The following is a 14,121-nucleotide window of genomic DNA, read 5'->3' as shown; positions in this document are numbered from 1 at the left end:
GAACAGAACCTGGCATTTAGTTTTTGACTGGCAATTAGAAGAGCTGTTGGTATTATACGTATAGGCCGCCCCGTGATAAAACTCCCCCTCTTCGAGAAACCAGATTTTTTTTAGGATACTATTAGATTAGTTCTACAGCTGGGTTTCTACAATGCATCTCTTAGCAAGCTGCAGCAAATTGTACGGTGCAGAGAGTTCCAAAATTTAAATAAGCGCTGGAAAAGGCAATGTGTCTGGCCTTTTGAGACCTACTGTTTTTGCTAACGGTTTTTAGCAATGCTGTGAAGCATTACTGATGCAATAAGGAGGACAGGGAGAGGAGCAACACAGAGGGTCAGGCGGGCAGCAACACAGAGGGTCGGGAAGGGATTGGGGTAGGAACAACACAAAGGGCCAGAGGTGACAACACTGAGGACCAGATTGGGTGGCAACACATTGGGGTGGGAGGTGAAGGGGGGGCAACACAGAGGGCTAGGGGAAAGCGAATGGTATGGTGAGACAGCAGTGTGGCGCACTGGGGCAGAAAAGCAAACAGACAAGAGAGTCGGCAACATACCATGCCGAGGGTAGCACAGGAGGGCAAGCACATCACAGAGGAGGCAGAGGAGGAGAACTGGGGGAGAAGACAGCAACAAAGCATTACAGAGGGGAGAAGAGAAGCATATGAGGAAGACAGCTGGGAAACACATGATTTGTCATGGAGTATCTAATCAAAAAGAAAAACAAGCATTGGTAAAGCCAATGGTTTATTTCATCATGTTACACGGCAGCACTAGCTGCTGTGCACAATGCTTTAAAGTAAAAAAAATATATATAAAAAAAAATAAGGACTGTGAGTCAACAATGGCCACATGATAGCCTTTGAACTTTAAGTCATGTTGTACAGCAGCCTGTGCCGCCATGCAACATGTCTAAAAAAACAAAACAGCCAACAACAAATGCAGGGAGGCACGGGGAGATAAGGCGATTTGCCTGTAATTTAAAGATGTTGAGTTTACAGATGCATTAATAAGAAGGTGCAATAACGAACTAAAATAAAAAAGTACCTCTGCAGGCATGAGGGGAGGAGTGCAACAACAAGGATGGAGGAGAGAGACTGCTTGCACGTGGGCTCATATGGAGTGCTTGCTTGTAAATGAAAAAAAAAGTACCCGCAGAGTGAGTACCAAGTGGAAGGACACTGGCCAGTAGCCAGTGACCAGGAGCTATACTTGGTTCAAGCTCCACAGCTTGGATGGCAAAGCAGGGCAGGAACCGAAGGCAAATGATGTTCTAGCCAATCAATAGAACGTAAATTAGAGTGAAGTTGGAGTCAACGGATGATAAGTTCAGGTAAGTGAAGGGCAGGTCCTATGCCCCTTTTAAAGACAAGAGATTTCACAAGTGCAGTGAAATCGCTGTGCAGGAAAAACTTAATTGGTACCTTATAAGTGAGCAGTGGAAGGAGACAAGTAATGAGACTGTCCAGGGAAAGGACAAACATAAAGAGAAAGGAAAGCCCAGACAAAGTAACAATAAAAAGCCAGCAAATGAGTGATAAGGGGCAACCAATGGTAAGCAATGGGTAGGATTTTAGCCCACTGTAAACTGACAACAGGTTAAAAACAGAAAACCTACACTACCTGGAAGGTATATGGCTCCATGTTAAGCACAAAGAACTCTGTATATAAAGACGGGGCACTTTGCTTCAAACATGTATTACATCAGTAACTCAACCAGTAGCTCTAAATCTCCCCACTCCTGCCCCAACGGCTCAAATGGAACAAAGAACTTGAAGCGTTAAATAGCACTCTCCCTTATCCAAAGAAGCCTGGTGCACCATCTGTAGTAATACCTTCAAAAACAAAACAATACAGACCCTGATCCACTAAAGTCTTCATTTCATCAAGTATATTGGAAGCCCACTAAATTTGCGAAACCGGGTCTTTCCTCATGAGACAAAAGCTGAAATTGTGATGATAAATTAGGTAACCTTATAACATATGATTTGCCCTGTAAACTCATATTCCGTTCTAGTAAGACTATATCTGCAGCATGTATTTAATTTACAATTAGATCTTGACTTTGCTACAACGTACCTTATTATGCAAGCACCTCCCCAGAAATCAGAATTACCATCAGAGTTATTTCTAATAGGCCTCATGCATACATATCATTGCTAGCAAACTCATTCTCACAGAATGGAAATCGCCTGAACGTATATTCACACCTGATGGACATGGTACACGTACCTAAGAAGTACCCAACACCCTCCGGGCTCCATAAAAGGTTACTCGAGCTCCGCTGCACATATTTGAGACAAGGCAGATGAGTACTTACTAAAGTGCAGTCTCCTGGAATTCCCGTACAATGAAAATCCCCCAGTTTTCCTTATGTTCTCTCCAAAATACAATTTGTATGTACTACAACACTAACGACACTAACAACACTAACAACACAATGCCTGTCCTCTTCCACAAACAACTCCTTTACTGACTCAGCCTCTATTTCCGTTCCTATCATTTGTTTATAACTTCCCACAATGCTGCTGGACTGAAACCTACTTGGGTCACCAATGAATTTCGTCACTGTAAAACCTCGAATGTTCTACCTATTAGAGCTTATCCTTAATCCTCGTTTGTAGACTAAATGAATTTGTTCTAGTACTCAGCCAACAGAGATACATATGGTACACCTAACTACTCAGGTTATTCAAATGTAAAATTTGGTTCACTAACTAAACAATGCATTTTCCTGTAAGCTGCTTGCTATTACTGTTTTGCTCTTCCTTAGACGTTTATTGAAACTCGATAAAACTGCTTTAAAACAAAAAACAGTTGCTAGAAGTTCTAAAAGTGATTTAAAAAATATAGAACTACACAGCACGTGTGTGCGTCCTCTATTACTAACTATAACGTTGAATCCTCAAAGCACAACAATTTCAAATGGAGAACACCTATATCGATGCCTTGTGGCGAAGGAGCCATCATCGCTGACCATTTCCATCCATCCATACTTATAAGTGGCCCATTCTTAACCGACATTAATGAGGAAGTAAAGCTCTGGCCAAATGCTCCTGCGAGGACACACTTTCCATTTGGAACAGCCTCATTATTGTCATACGCACATGCAGCGCTCGATAATCCATCCGCTGCAAACTCAATACAATCACCAACACAAAACATCAACTGCCAGGGAGCAGATTAAAGAAGTTCAATGTTGAAGTGTTGGTACATGTTATATGGCCTCAAATAATCTCTTCATTTTGGTGTGCCTCCGCTTACAGACTGAGTAACTGGAAGATATGGCATTTTGTCTGTTTTAGAGATATTTAGTAAAGCTGCACGCTGTGTGTAAACCTAAATACATTATTTTGGCTCTACTAGGCATGTTGAGGCGAGTGTGTACATACCATGGGAAAGGTGCACAGACAGACATCATGCGCTGAACACTACCATATATGTGCAATAACTCAGGTACAGCAGATGCTTACAAAATCTGCTCTGTATGATCAGCACACCTTGCACATAATAACCTACTTAAGCAGCAGATTTACGAGCAATCCTCCAAAAGGACACGATAGGACGATGCTGGCCAATAATAAGCCAACTCCTCCCGAAGAATGGCTCTTAGCCCTGCTCTTCTGAAGAGAGGCAAGACATTTTATGCAAAGTAATTCTACGGCAGCCTCCTGTAAACCTTGATTTTCCTCTTTAAAATGGTTTAGAGCGTGACGTGTAAGTCACTTAAAAACACGGAAAAGCCATGATCCAACTGTCTCATGAGCAGATCTAACAGTGCAGTACTTCTTTAAATCACCATGGACCTCAGAGATGCCAAAAAATAAACTTGATGCAGTGTAGAAAATATTTTGTGGAAAGCACAATTTGGAAGCAGAGGAGCAGGCAGGATGGGCGTTCACCAGAACGCAAATATCTTTTAAATACACTAGGTTTGCAGCACGTAACTAGCAAATGCACTTGCAGAAAATCCCGTGCAACCACACATAGTGAACACTTCAGGCTACAACAAAGGAAGGAGGAAAAAAGCTTAACACTACAATGTGCGCTAGACTTTTTCATCTGGTATAACATGTTAATGGACATTTCGTTGTAGTCCGCCAACTTGCCACGGAGCACAAAACTGCTGAAAGAGAACAACTCATACAAATTTTCACCTCACGAATTAACAGGCAATCAAAATCGTAACTGAAATTGACAGACTGATATACAGATCCACGGGTAGGGTTCACATTCATGTTTTAACAGATTGGTAAAATTAACAGTTCTAAAATACCAGGGCTTTGGCTTTATGTACACAAAGGCATCCTCTATGCATACGTCTACACTCAAAAACTGGGGTGTCTATATCCGACTTCCAGGACGTTTTAGACTGCTATATTCAAGAGAAAAATGGACTAAAGAACACTATTCACAAAATGTGACGAGGAAAGATTATTCTACCTCATACAATAAAAACAACTAAAAGCAGAAGAAATAACTTACACAAGTCGCTCATGGTCGCCTGCCTCCTCTGTAGTTTCTATGTACCAGTCTCTTGATAACGTGACGGATTCTCTCTCTCTCCCTCAAGCTTGGGCTGTCAGAAAGGCTGCTCTCTGCTTCGCGGTGCTTTCAGCTAAACCTGTACCAGATGACTCGACTAGAGACAAAGTTTGTAAAAATGCTTGATACACAACTATCATCTGAACTACATGTTAGCTAAAGTATTTATGCAAACATAAAAATAACTGTTGCTGGTGTGTCTTTTGAAAAATGGGATGCTCTGTTGACTAGTTTAGGAGAGACTATGGATTCAGAGTGCTCTCTGAAACTACTCAGAGATCAGTTTTCCAAAGACAGCAAAACAGAGCCAATATGTATTCAATTGTGGGCATTATAACCTATCTGCACTTAAAACATCTTGGAGATTCGGATAATCAGTGCATTAGAGTAGTTTCATGCATTTTAGATGCACAGAGGGGAGGAAATGGCGCATTTTGGCCACAAAGACCTTACTTATTTGTCAAGAGCTACTACTTAACACGAAATTCATATTAAAGTCAAAGTTAAGTATGATATGTATTTTTCTGTGTAGGAGTTGTAAACACACCCTTGTGCTGAGAACGCCTCTTTTGGGGAAGTAATTGTACACACATATGGCTCTGCGCCAGCCCAATATGTACTTAAAGATAGCTGCTCTCAGGTTATACTGGCCTGTGACTGAATGACAGTTGTACCTTATCAGCATGGTTCTCAAACCAGTTGCGACTCATAATACAAAACATTTTAAATGTAAGCAACAATATTTACATTTTTGTGCATTGTGTCTTTTTCTGGAAAGGTTATGCGAACACATGTGCAAGAAAAACACAATAGATGTTCGAACACATCAAGCTGTTCTAGGCAAGCCAATAGGGTCCAAACATGGCAGTTTTTTTTGGACATGACATGGATTGGGCTTTGATGTTACCTTTTTTACCTTTTACATAGCTCTAGACTATAGTTTACCATATCTCTCCAGAATACTAGTAAACATACGGGCAAGACGAGCTTGGCAACTGTAGTAGAGAACCACTGCCCTAGGGCACACACCCTACTACACCTATTGTTCAAAAAGAATATCTTAAGAAGGCTGTGATTGTTGCAATAATAACACTTTTTCACGAAGGATGTAAAACCAACAATAGGCTATTAAAGAAATGTGACATTGTAGAATATGATATGCTACGTTCAAAGGCGTAAATTTAATTAGTTACAAGAGAGACCAAAATGTCCATGTGAATCTGGGTTAATATCTGAAAAGAGCACACATTCACATGAAACTCATTAAAATTATTATACAGTAAGGCAGGAATTCCTGCAACTGAATTAATCACCAAATCAACTCTTTCATCTGGACAGTTATTATTCTGTCAAGGTTATAGTGATATATAAAGCAACCAGTACTAAAATGCAAAAAATACATTTAATATAAATAACAGTTTTCATCTGTTTCACTGATGATCAGGGCGACTTCGGAGCCATAGGCATTCCTTATTTTGGGAAGTGCAAGCAGCGCAACTGGGCTGCATAGTCTCAACAAGCAGCCTTTTGGGAGAATTTTTAACTACTCCTTTATTCAATTTACTACCTATAGAGTATATTTAGACTGAGAAACAGCATTATTTCCGGTTGCGCCAGTGAACGCATTACAGTTTTATTGCAACTATTCCCCAGGTCATTTTTTGTCCTGATGAGACCTTAATATTCCTTACAGGGGTCGAAACATCATCGATAACCAACAAGACAGACCTTGTGTTCCTTTCATTCCATAGATGAACTGCCCTATGGATAGATTTGTAAAAAAAATATAGGGAGGCTGCCTGGGTGGTTATATATCAACATACCAATGAATGTTAAACAACTGTGATTTTCCTAATGAACAGATTTTTGTGGTGTCTGTTCACTTGGGGGGCACTTTTATGCACTAGGTGTCAAAAGTGTTTTTGAAAAACAAACTGTTTGATTCTCATGCTGAATTATAATAAGTGTATTTTGTGCATGTAGTACTGGCGGCATAATATATCATTATGATAACCTTAACAGAATAATAACTGCCCAGATGAAAGATTTGATGATTAATTCAGTTGCAGGAATTCTTGCCTTATTGTATAATCATTTTAATGAGTTTCACATGAATGTGGGCTCTTTTCAGATGTTCAAAGGCATAGCATAAGGTACTATCTGACGTATAACAAAGACTATAAGTCTTTAATATTTCCTCATACTCACTCTCTAAATTTAAAGCCACCCTCTTAACTGTTTGTTTAAAAATATTTGACGCTATATTTTATTTCATTTGAACCAATCAGATGTTTTTTCTGTCTACTCCCCTGCTCCAGTTTCACTAGAACAATAGTCTGACCAATTAGGACACTACAGGTTGTAATACGCTTGGCCAACAACATTCAAATGATTTCCTAACGGATGCAGACCATTGTGCTCTACAAAATAACATGACAATTGCATCAGTTGTCTTTTTCATATAATTGCAGAGGACTAAAGCCATCACACACCCCTATTTTTTTTTTCAAACTATGAAAATTATAAATCAATTATACTCCGTTTGCCCTGAATATGACTTGGTCGGAGTTCTCTAAAAACTGCACAAACCCGTTTACGCAGGAGGTCATAATTTCAAGTTATGTGGTAGCTATCACACTCAGTAATTAATGTGTACGATAAATACTCCACTTTGATTAGATTTCAGCAGGTCAAATCTGCCTTAATTTAACAGGGGGAAAACAGTATAGTATTTACTCTAACATGCAGATTTACTTGTGGTAAGCACCAAAATCTGCATGTTAGTCCTAAACAATAAAAACATATGCCGCTACTTACCGTACCAGATAAAATCAGAACCTAAAAAGTCTGATTTTATTGGGTGTGTTAAATAGCACATATACATCCGACTAATTAATAATCAGAGCTTTCTGTTTTATAACACTACTCAAATGTATCTTGCATCCTTACTTGAACCCCACTGCGCACCACAACCAAATGTGATGTTATTTTAGAGGTGCTCGAGTTTCTTCCATTGAAGATGTAATAGCAGAGAGCATTTCCCAGAGTATGAATTCTACTCCACACATTCACATCATCCTTAAGCCCAACACAGCTTTCTTGAATGGCAGACATAAATGTCAACTCCCCTCAGTGCAGAAGGGCCTCCAAAAAACACTAACAGCATGGATGTATTCATGTTCTAGATTTAAAAGGCAACCCTCAAATTGATTTAACCTAATCTGGGTTCACAGTAAGGTAACAACTTTATAATACGACAGCCATAAGCACGACACAGCATGCATCTTTTTGTAGAAAATACATTAAATGAGTTAAGCTATTCTAAAGAATGAAGTTCATGCTGGCCCAGCACAATTCGGGAACCTGGCACCCCAAAGTGAAAAGTCTCCAAAACTGACGAAGAGTGATCATAATCTGTGGAGTGGTTTGTCATAATCGTAAAACGATGCTGGTAGACTACATGTCACAATGGCATGGCATGGCATGGCATTGCATTGCTTTGCTGAACATGCAAACCAATGTAGGCATACCAAAACAATGCACAAGCAACAGCAGGGTTTGATGTTGAAACTGCAAATGTAGGGGTGCATGTCAAGCACGGTAAAGAAGAAATAAGATGGTGAAAGCAATATTCCTTACAAGTAGACAAGCATTTTATCAGTCAAGTATTTCAATTGTGCAAAAATTAAGGATCCAGTCCCTTTAAGAAACCATTCCACTGTCTCTACTACCCACTGACCTCCAAAATAGTTATGACCAATTGTGCAGCAATAGGATTTTCTGCTTGCAAGCTTTGCCAGTTATCAACAGTTAAAAACAGAATGTAAAGCATGAGTGACAAATGCAGTCATCACGTGAAAACAATGCCTTCCACTAACAAATCATCCAAGTGTTCAGTGAAGTATAATTTTCTGGGACAGGAGGCTTCTGCTTTACAGACTGAGGTTTATATTCCAATATACGAGCCAAGTGAAAACAGCTGGCTTCCTAAATGGCAATTTAGAACTACCAATATTAAATGGTAAAAGTGCTGTACATATTTTATTGTCAACTACCAGAGTGGGAGGGCAATAGAGAATGGCTTACTTGGAAAACTGGACACTTCTTCATAATACACCCAAACTTAAATATTAGACCTGATGAGACACAAACCAAAAACGCATTTGCTATTTCACCTAATCTGAAGCACCAAGTGGCAACACAGGCATATGATAAACGCTACAGGTTGGATTTAACTTCACACCTGCGGTCAAACCATATATATGCTAAACGTGTTGCTGCTTACATGGGCAAAGTGAGTGAGTGATTCATTCAAAGCCGAAAATCATACAACCAATGCTTTTTTCGTTTCAAAGATGGTGACGACTTACCTAGAGACCAAAAAATGTGTTTAAGCATGGACTGCATAAATCATTTTGGATCAACATAAAAAGCATGCATTGATGTATTAGGTAGGTGAGCTCTCACAGAGATGCTCATACTGAACTGAGGTGCGGCTGCAGAATGTGGGTTCAAGGAACTTACGCTAGCAATTCATTATATACATAACAAGATACACATTCATCTCTTCAACAATCCTTCGGGACACCCTTCAATGTCGTAAAGAACTCACCACTTTCGAGCTCGCTGCCCTTCTTGGTGGGTGCTGCGTTGCCCATGCTTCCCCCAGGCACTCCTGTGCTGTCTTCTTCACGGGAACCCAGCGGGCTCCTCACAGTGGCTAGTGCAGCGATCCTCCACCTCCTCCTCAGAAGGCCCCAGCAACCTATCCCCAGGGCCCCAGCAGGCTCTTCCTGAAGATGCAAAAACCTCCTCCTCAGGGCGACTTCTGCCAACAAGATTTCAAGCTTTGTACACAAGAGTCTTTTATATGTCCCTCAGTCGTCTACTCTCAGGAGCAATCAAAGAGCTTAGCCGCCCCTTTTAGTCTATAGCCCCCTTAACAACTTATACTTACTATGAGCCATTGAAACCTGCCCGCTACTGCTTCCACTATTCGGGTCCCTTGGTACCTTTAGGGCAATTCGTGCAAATCTGCACGTAGGAGGGCCTGCCCTCTTTCTTGACAGACTGGAGAAGGACCACCTTAGGAAGACTCTAGGTCAGCTTCCCTGACAGCCTACTTCCCGGCTCATTGACAGCCTGTGATCCCAGATCCTAGTAGCCAAAGCCGATGTTGCCTCTCCCTGGTAGTCCAGACCTCCACAGTCTTGACAGCCAAATCCCCCTAACAGATTACAGCCTTCTAAGAACCAAATGGCTACTTCTAGGCCTGCGGGGCCTCGGTTGCCTGAACAGTGTCTTGTGACGCTATATTCCCCACACCCCTCTCTGGGGTTAGTGGGAGGGGGGGCTGCACCCTGTTCAGGGGCGCAGCGTTCTACTGTCCCTCTTGGAGGCCCCTCCCTGATGCCCGTCTCCCCTGCCCCTCCCACGGCGCCCTCGTGGCACCTCCCTGCCCCCCAGCTATCTGCCAGCCTCTGGGGAGGCTGCCACCCGCAGCAGGAGTCGCCCGGATCGCGATACCTAGTTCCCCCCACCACAGGCCACGATCACCCTCCTCGCTCTCTTAGGGCGCGAGCCAGCGCCGGACTGACTGACGTGCGGCGCGCGAGCCCGAGCCTAACCGCGTGACGTCACGGCCTCGCACGAGCTCGCGCTTATCCTTGCTTTCCGCTACAGAGAAACAACTGCCAGAGCGCGCGCGGAAACCGTGCAAACTGAAAAAGGACTATCCTATACCAGAGACGGTCAGAACAACTGCGGCCATGTTAAAACAACTGGACGGGAAGAAGGAACACTCAAGTAATCCCAGGGTAACGACGACTTCAGTAGGAAGAGGTGTAACCGATGTGAAACACAGCACAAACGCCGCGTGAATATCATTCGTCATGGAAACTTGTCATAGTTCAATTATATATCAAGTCCCATTTGACATAAATTTACAGTTTGTAAACACGCACCATAACTACAATTAGACCGCTTAAAATATAGGAGTGGTTAAAACGGAGATGGCGCATAGAATGTAACTCAAAATTTGAGTTTGTTCTACTTTCCGTTAGATGTCTCTTTCGTGGGCGGGGTACATTATCACCATGTAAAAATGGCCGTTGCCGTAAACACACGGGTGAGCTGACAAGCTGTGACTCCATTCATTCAGTTATATTGACAGGGCTATAGGCTCAGATTCTGCTTGAATTTCTTTACTGAATTCTGTGTAAGCTCAGAGTCCGGTTATGCGTCTGTCTTTACTGCACTAAAACACAGCAGTCAATGAAAACTTAACATACACTAAAACTACATTTCCCTATGACCATCTTCAATTCGTCATGGCTACATTAACCAATCAATTGCCATGTGGGCCCTTAGGCAAACAAGCACCTTCCTCTTTCTTTGCTGCTAAGCATTCCTTGGTTAAACTATGATAACCTTTCTCTCTGTGTGTCTTTATGCTGTTACTAGAGCGGGTCAAGCCTGTCTAGATTGTACTTTTGACGCTGATGCCTTTGGTGGTTGCATTGAAGCACAGGGTGTTATTTTAATTGTATATTCATTGCAAGCGAACCTTTTTTGCTCTTCAGATTTTTATTACCACTTATTTGCCCATTTTGTATGGCCAAGAACAAGGCGTCTCTCGGTCCTCGCATTACATTGTCAAGACAAGTACACCAGCTGCTGCATTGTTATTTTTTTGCAGGTTCACACAGCACAAACTCAACCAAAGGTATTGGAGTATGTTACAAAAGCACAAGTTACCTTACACAAGGTCATGTTCATGTTTTTTTAGGCACACGGAGGTTAACTGATTTGTCTAGGATCACAGGATGTTGAGCTGACGCAGAAACTCGAATCTGGTTCCCCAGTTTCAAAGTTGGCGGTGTAGTGTCTTACCCAGCCCGGTACTCGCATAATAACTTGGCCACATACACAGCTGTACATCACATGTCTTTATTCCTCTGCGTATACCTGTGAATTCCAACATTCCAAAATAAGCTCTCATGTATTCTGTTCTAGCGATTACGTCACACGTTGATACAGAGTCCTCAGGGATCCATAAAGGTTCCATTCTCACTCATGCATGACACTACATTGCCCCCCTCTGTTAAATGAAAAATTGCATTTAAAAAAAAAAGAAAGTCATTAGACAGACACAAAATCTATATGTACAGAAATTAATCTTCTTGGCGCTTTAATCTGTCGACCCGTTCTGGTTACTGGAAGCTGTAAATGGTCATCTTCAGTGTCAGAAGTTGTCAATGATGGTAAGGAATTAGCAACAGTCATTGAGATTTCACAATCAGTCTTTCTTTCAATACCTTAAGCTGAAGACCGATGAAACACAGGCCTGAAGCAAGAAGAGGCTCTAGTAAGGGACGTTTCTGGTCGGCACGCAGTTACCATGTGTCCTTTGGTAGGCACTACTTGAAAAGGTTCAGCATCGTAAGGAGCATCAGATTTTTCTTTTTCTTGGCTGTCAAAATCTCCTTTTCGTAATGAGAGGTCTTTCGCATGTCACCTCTTGTCTGCATACATTTTCATTTTCTATTTTGAACCAAGTCTCTTGCACAAATCAAGTTTTTATTAGTATCTCTTCCTGTGGTATCATTGTGGTATCTTGGTTGCCATTGCTCTCCCAAACATCAAAGTTGCACGGCTTTTACCTGTAGTCGAGTAAGGTGTTGAACGATAAACTCTTGAGTAGAGTTCAGCACTGTTTTTAAACTTAGCCTCTGAAGAGTTGCATGCTGCATTGCTTATTTAACCGCACCCATAAAATGCTCTATTGCCCTGTGGCCACAAGGGTGAGATGTTTTATGTTCAGATACTCCAGAAATTCCTTGATTTTTAAAATTCACAATGGCTGGCAAACCCATGTTGCAAATATTTAATCAAGTTCCTGCGTCATGGACGAGAGATCTTCGACCAATGGGAAACGTAAACATTCATCTATTATTATTATCAATAAATGATGTCCATTGTCAAGCGGACCAAAGAAATCAATGGCTACTTTTTCCCAGGCATGTTTGGTGAGTTCTGACATGTTTGGTTTATGTTAAGTGACTTTGGTTGACAAACAATTGCATATGTGGCAGGATTTGAGCTCCCTTTCAACTCATTAATCTAGGTCTTGAAACCAAATTCGGTTTCAATCAGCTTTCTTTGTAGCATTAACACCACAATATCCTTCGTGAGCCACTTCTATCACTTTTTGTCATAGACGTTCTGGAATCAGGATCCTTGCAGAATTATTTCTTCCTCCGTTATGGATAATTCATCCTTGACATTCTTGTACTTCTGATATTCCCCATTATTACTAAGAGTTCGATCATGTTTTTTCCACGACCGATGTGCAATTATGTCTTTTAACTTTAACATGTCACTAGTGACAATCTTGGCTAACAATGCAGCAGCTGGTGTACTTGTCTAGACAATGAAATTGATGTAGGCCTCATCTGTTTTAGATCGAGTGCCAAGACCTTAAATGGGCACTCTGGAAAAGTAGTGAGCAGGATTTTGATCCTTTCCCAGTCGATGCCCAATTGTATAATCATACTCTTGCAATTGTAGTCCCCATCGTTGAATTTGAATCTATATAATCATACTCTTGAATTGTAGTCCCTATTGTTCAATTTGAAGAGGCATCTTGGTCTTTAGATTGCAGAAGATAGTTAGCAAGGCTTGATGATCAGTCAGTAGCATAAAAGGTTCTCCGTACAGGAATACATAGAACTGTTCATAAGCCCATACTACCACCAAACTTTCCTTTTTAGGCTGTAAGTAAGCGTGTTCTGTTTGAGATAAACTTCTGCCAGCATAGGCCAAAATATGTCATCTTGCACTTGTGCAAGTACAGCACCTAGCCCAAGAGGACTAGCGTCAACTACAGACTGAGTATGGAGCTTTGGACTTAAGTACACCATTTCTGTAGCAGTTTCTATTGCATGCTTGATTCTCTTCAAACACTTCACATTCTCTTAAACATTTATAAGAAACATCTTTCTTGGTCAACTCTTGTAGTGGAGCACTGACAGTGGCAAAGTCCTTTATGTATCGTGAACAGTAGTTGGCCATTCCAAGAAATTAACATACCATTGAAATATCTAGCGGAGGTTCATCATATGGTAACGCTTTTACTGTTGCAGGGCCAGGCATCATGCCCCCATCAGAAAATATATGACCAAAGAATTTCTATTTTGTTTTATTGAACTCACATTTGCTGGCATTTAAAGTCAAACCTACATCACTGAGTAATTGATACACTTGTGTGAGAACTCTATTGTGCTCCTTTTGTGTAGCTCCAAAAAACGATATGTCATCAATATAGTTAAATGCATTCTCAGCATGGTATATGATGCATCGTATGATGTCTTGGAAAAGTTCTGCAGCCGATGACACACCAAAACTAAGGTGGTCATTATGACATTGGCGGTGACTGTTAAATGGCGGTGATAACTCCCATAGACAGCCAATGTACCACACCATCCGCCAGGGTGTTAACACCACGCACCACGGTGGTAGCCATCAACAGCCAGGCAGAAGACAAGGTACTGCACACCATATCATGACACTGCAAACC

The 14,121-nt window shown here is 41.4% G+C and overlaps 1 protein-coding gene across 2 annotated transcripts in view; it reads right to left on the bottom strand.

The window, feature by feature from the left end:
• The window catches only part of LOC138292875 (cAMP-dependent protein kinase catalytic subunit alpha), a 731,647-nt gene extending 721,454 nt beyond the window's left edge, over positions 1-10,193 (bottom strand). The window contains exons 1-2 of one of the 2 annotated variants that reach the window (XM_069231721.1): positions 9,157-10,142; positions 4,485-4,641 (exon numbers count right to left, since the gene is read on the bottom strand). In XM_069231721.1, coding sequence (XP_069087822.1) covers positions 4,485-4,497 — 13 coding nt within the window. In that variant the 5' untranslated portion in view covers positions 4,498-4,641; positions 9,157-10,142. Of the gene's footprint in view, positions 1-4,484; positions 4,642-9,156 lie in introns of both variants that reach the window. The other variant, XM_069231720.1, reaches the window with a different exon arrangement.
• Positions 10,194-14,121: the final 3,928 nt, after the last annotated feature.

The sequence above is a fragment of the Pleurodeles waltl genome, chromosome 4_2, assembly GCF_031143425.1.
Source record: "Pleurodeles waltl isolate 20211129_DDA chromosome 4_2, aPleWal1.hap1.20221129, whole genome shotgun sequence".
Lineage (NCBI taxonomy): Eukaryota > Metazoa > Chordata > Amphibia > Caudata > Salamandridae > Pleurodeles > Pleurodeles waltl.
This window is presented reverse-complemented; position numbering and strand designations above follow the sequence as displayed.